Below are 3399 nucleotides of genomic sequence, written 5' to 3' on the forward strand. Positions count from 1 at the left end.
CGCCCGCCGGGTCCCGCCGTGAGAAGACGGCGGGCCCCTCGCCTCAGCGCTGTGTCCCTCGCGGCCCTCACCGCCGGTCGGCCCGGCCCGGGCCTGCGGTTCACCAGGACGCAGCGTCCCGGGCGGTGGTTTTTGTTCGCCCTCAGCCACTCGAGAAATCCAGCAACGCGGTTGCTTCATGTCTTGGCTTCAGAGGGTTTTCAGCCCTCTTTGGCTCGAGGCCATTAGTAGTGCCCTCCAGCAAAACAGCATGATGGGTGCCTCCGAGAAAAGGAAAAAATGAAGAGGAAAAAGAGCCAAAGTGCAACTGGAAGGGGAAGGCAACCGCCGTGCTTCAGTGACTAGGCCTGCAGTGAGCCTTGCATTGGCAGTGTGTTTTGCTGCAATTATCAGACACAATACTGGGGGAGGAGGTGCCCAAAGACACCAAAACATTGTTGCAGGTAAGCCTTGTGATATTTAGGCTAACCACATGGGGTCTTTTTCTAAGGTGGTTGCAGCAGTGTCTTCCTTCTGTCACACACATGCACACCAACCTGCAACCCCATGCTCTCTCATGGCTTACAGGGACATCTCAAAATCTCAGCTGGAACACATCAGATTTGTCTCTCACACCTCCAGTTTACCTCCCTCTCCTTCACAAACACATACACTGTCTCCCACCACTTCTCCCTTGTACGTCCCTTCTCAGCCACGCTATCCTGCCCCAAAAGTCAGCTACACGTGCCTCCCTTTTGCTGTTCCTCTTCATTTTAGTACCTTCTAAATGTGCTAGAAATCTTTCAGTATCTTCTTTATTGAAAGAGTGGTTAAACATTGGAACAGGCTGCCCAGGGAAGTGGTTGAGTCACGATCCCTGGAAGTATTTAAAAGACGAGTAGATGAGGCGCTTAGGGACATGGTTTAGTGGGCATGGTGGTGTTGGGTTGACGGTTGGACTTGATGATCTTAGAGGTCTTTTCCAACCTTAATGATTCTATGATTCTATGATTCTAAAAGCACTAGAAAGCACTTGGCAGGAAAGTGTCCCTCTCATTCTGTTTTCAGAGATGAGGGAAGCAACCCTGTTATCCGCAGCCCCTTAGGATGCCTTTCATTCGTCCTCATTTCTCTGGAGAGGAAAACTGAACTACTTCCATGGCTCTAAACTACCATAGTTAGCTCAGGAAAAAAAAAAACATTACTGGTCAGTGCAGGCAGGCAACAGCCAGAAAGGCAAATACCTCCCACCCAAACAATCCACTGATCTGAGCCTGTTTCTCGGGACTCTCCCTTCTTGGCCTCACAGTTCCTTCTCCTGTCACACAGGACAGGATGTGCATTCAGTCACTTCAGACAAATGCAGGTCCTCTCTTGTGGGACTGGACATCCAGACACGAGAGACATGCACAAGTGCATCAGGGCAAGGGACTGTGCCTGCAAAGCCCAGTCCATAGCCAAACGTGTTAGTCATGTGGTGGAAGAGAGCTGCACCTCAGTCACATGTTTTTTTAAACAGTCTTGAAGGATTGAACAAAATTACAATAACACAGTTAGGCATTAACTTGCTACTACTTACCCTGTAAATAGTAGCATGGCTGCTTCCCTTTGTGGTCTGACTGCTGTGGAAAGTTCAGAGCAGTTTTGTGCAGTGAACACCCAGTGTTAAATGAGGGATGCTGAGATGCATAATGAATAGTGTACAAATACTAAAATGCTACAACGTAAAAAAACCTTATCGACTTTACTGTGCAGCAGTTCACCTGGGGTAAGTGGCACATGGAGCATGAGAAATGAGCCCGAGCTAATGAACCCAGGAATTACAGTATCAGCTTACCTTGACTGACTGGGGATGAATTTGGGTAGGCAGGAGAAGCATCTGCTGGCAGTCTGAGGAAGCCCCCCAAGATGGTGTGTCTTGGGTAAGGTGGTATATTCCAGAGACTTATGGACCTTTTCTGTCTTTCACCCGCCTCCTTTCAGGAAGTCTGAGACGTGGCAAATGTGAGGGGCTGCTGTTCTTTCCCAGAGAAGCTGGAAAGCCTTCCTGGGAGATGCGTTGGACTGACCGAGTTCTCACACTACGCCCAGGTAAGTCTCAGCAAAGTTAGTGAAAGAGCTAAGTACACCTAGGAACACTTCTGTGTGCGCTTTTACTCTGAAGACCTGTGGGGATTGAAAGCCAGAGGAACTTTTCCCTTCTCTTCAGCTGGGCTTGGATGAGAGCCCCAAAAAACACACAGTAACCCAACATTGTGAAATTATGAAATGTGTTAGGGAACACTCATATTTTCTTAGTATCAAAAGAGAGGCCATTATGTAATAGTTGCCACTGTAGGGGAACAGGAATGTCTGCTTGGTTCCATGATTACAGGGTAAGTAGTAGCAAGTTAATGCTTAACTACGTTACTGTAATTTCGTTCAATCCCTCAAGACTGTTAAAAAAAAAACTCAAACAGTGGAAAAAGTCTGGAGCGGTTTTATTACGTGACACACAAATACCACCCTTTGATCCAATTCACTGCCCTTCCAAAGGAGGAAATCGGTGCTCTCCGAAAGAGGGAGCCTGATGGTCTGTAAGTAAAGGGAGAGACGCCCGATTTCTCACCCTGCCTTGTACGCCGTTGCCCTGGTAAAGTCACTGACTGTTCCTGTCCTTGCGTGTTAAGGAGTTACAAGAAGCCAGTGCTTAACTATGCTAAAAATGTGCTTGCCTGATGCTGGACTGGCAGGACAAAAGCACTGCAGGGATGGTACGTCCTTTGCAAACCCAAAGCTGGTTTTTTATTGGCACAAATGTCAGGCAAAAGCATGCACAGCTACTGCTTGCTCTGCTCTGCCACCACTGCTCCACCACCACTCTGCTTGTGGTCTTTGTGCCACGCAATGAGAAACAAGTAAAGGTTTTGCTGCTTCCCTGCAAGGCTGGCAGAAGAGGTGTGGGCTGTACTCCACTGGCTCTGGCTGTGGAGAGAAGTGCCTGGTGGTTTCTGTAGTGTAGGGGGGAGTTGAGCAGCGTCTCCTCAAGCAGCTTGCGTACCTGCTGCAGGGCCTCCTGCCCCACTGCAAAAGGCACCGAAAGTTTCTAAAACTCCGCTCTGTGTGTGGCACGCGCCTTTTACATTTATTACGAGCCGTTGTGCTAATCGCCGTGACAGTTCCCCCCCCCCAAGAGCGAAGCGGAGCCCTTGGGCAGGTCCCACCTGCCAGTGGCGTGACTCATCCCCACGCGTGTTGGGGAGAGAGATGGGGAGGGCAGCAGCACCCCCTGGGCCAATCTGGCAGCAGGTGATCTCGGAGCGGCCTCGGCTGGCCCAGGCACGCGTGGCCGTGACCGCGCCAGTGCGTGAGGTGCGCCCCGGGTCGCTGTCTGCCGGCGAGACGGGCCGGGGCGTAGCGGCCTCCCGCGGTCGGCGGCTG

General features: G+C 50.8%; 1 protein-coding gene across 1 annotated transcript in view; it reads left to right on the forward strand.

Moving 5' to 3' along the window:
* Positions 1 to 3225: 3225 nt before the first annotated feature.
* The window catches only part of DBR1 (debranching RNA lariats 1), an 8772-nt gene continuing 8598 nt past the window's right edge, over positions 3226 to 3399 (forward strand). Inside the window, exon 1 of the mRNA XM_009284993.1 lies at positions 3226 to 3372. Within this exon, the coding sequence (XP_009283268.1) occupies positions 3226 to 3372 (147 nt within the window). The remainder of the gene's footprint in view (positions 3373 to 3399) is intronic.

The sequence above is a fragment of the Aptenodytes forsteri genome, unplaced genomic scaffold (assembly GCF_000699145.1).
Source record: "Aptenodytes forsteri isolate BGI_AS27 unplaced genomic scaffold, ASM69914v1 Scaffold679, whole genome shotgun sequence".
NCBI classification, from domain to species: domain Eukaryota; kingdom Metazoa; phylum Chordata; class Aves; order Sphenisciformes; family Spheniscidae; genus Aptenodytes; species Aptenodytes forsteri.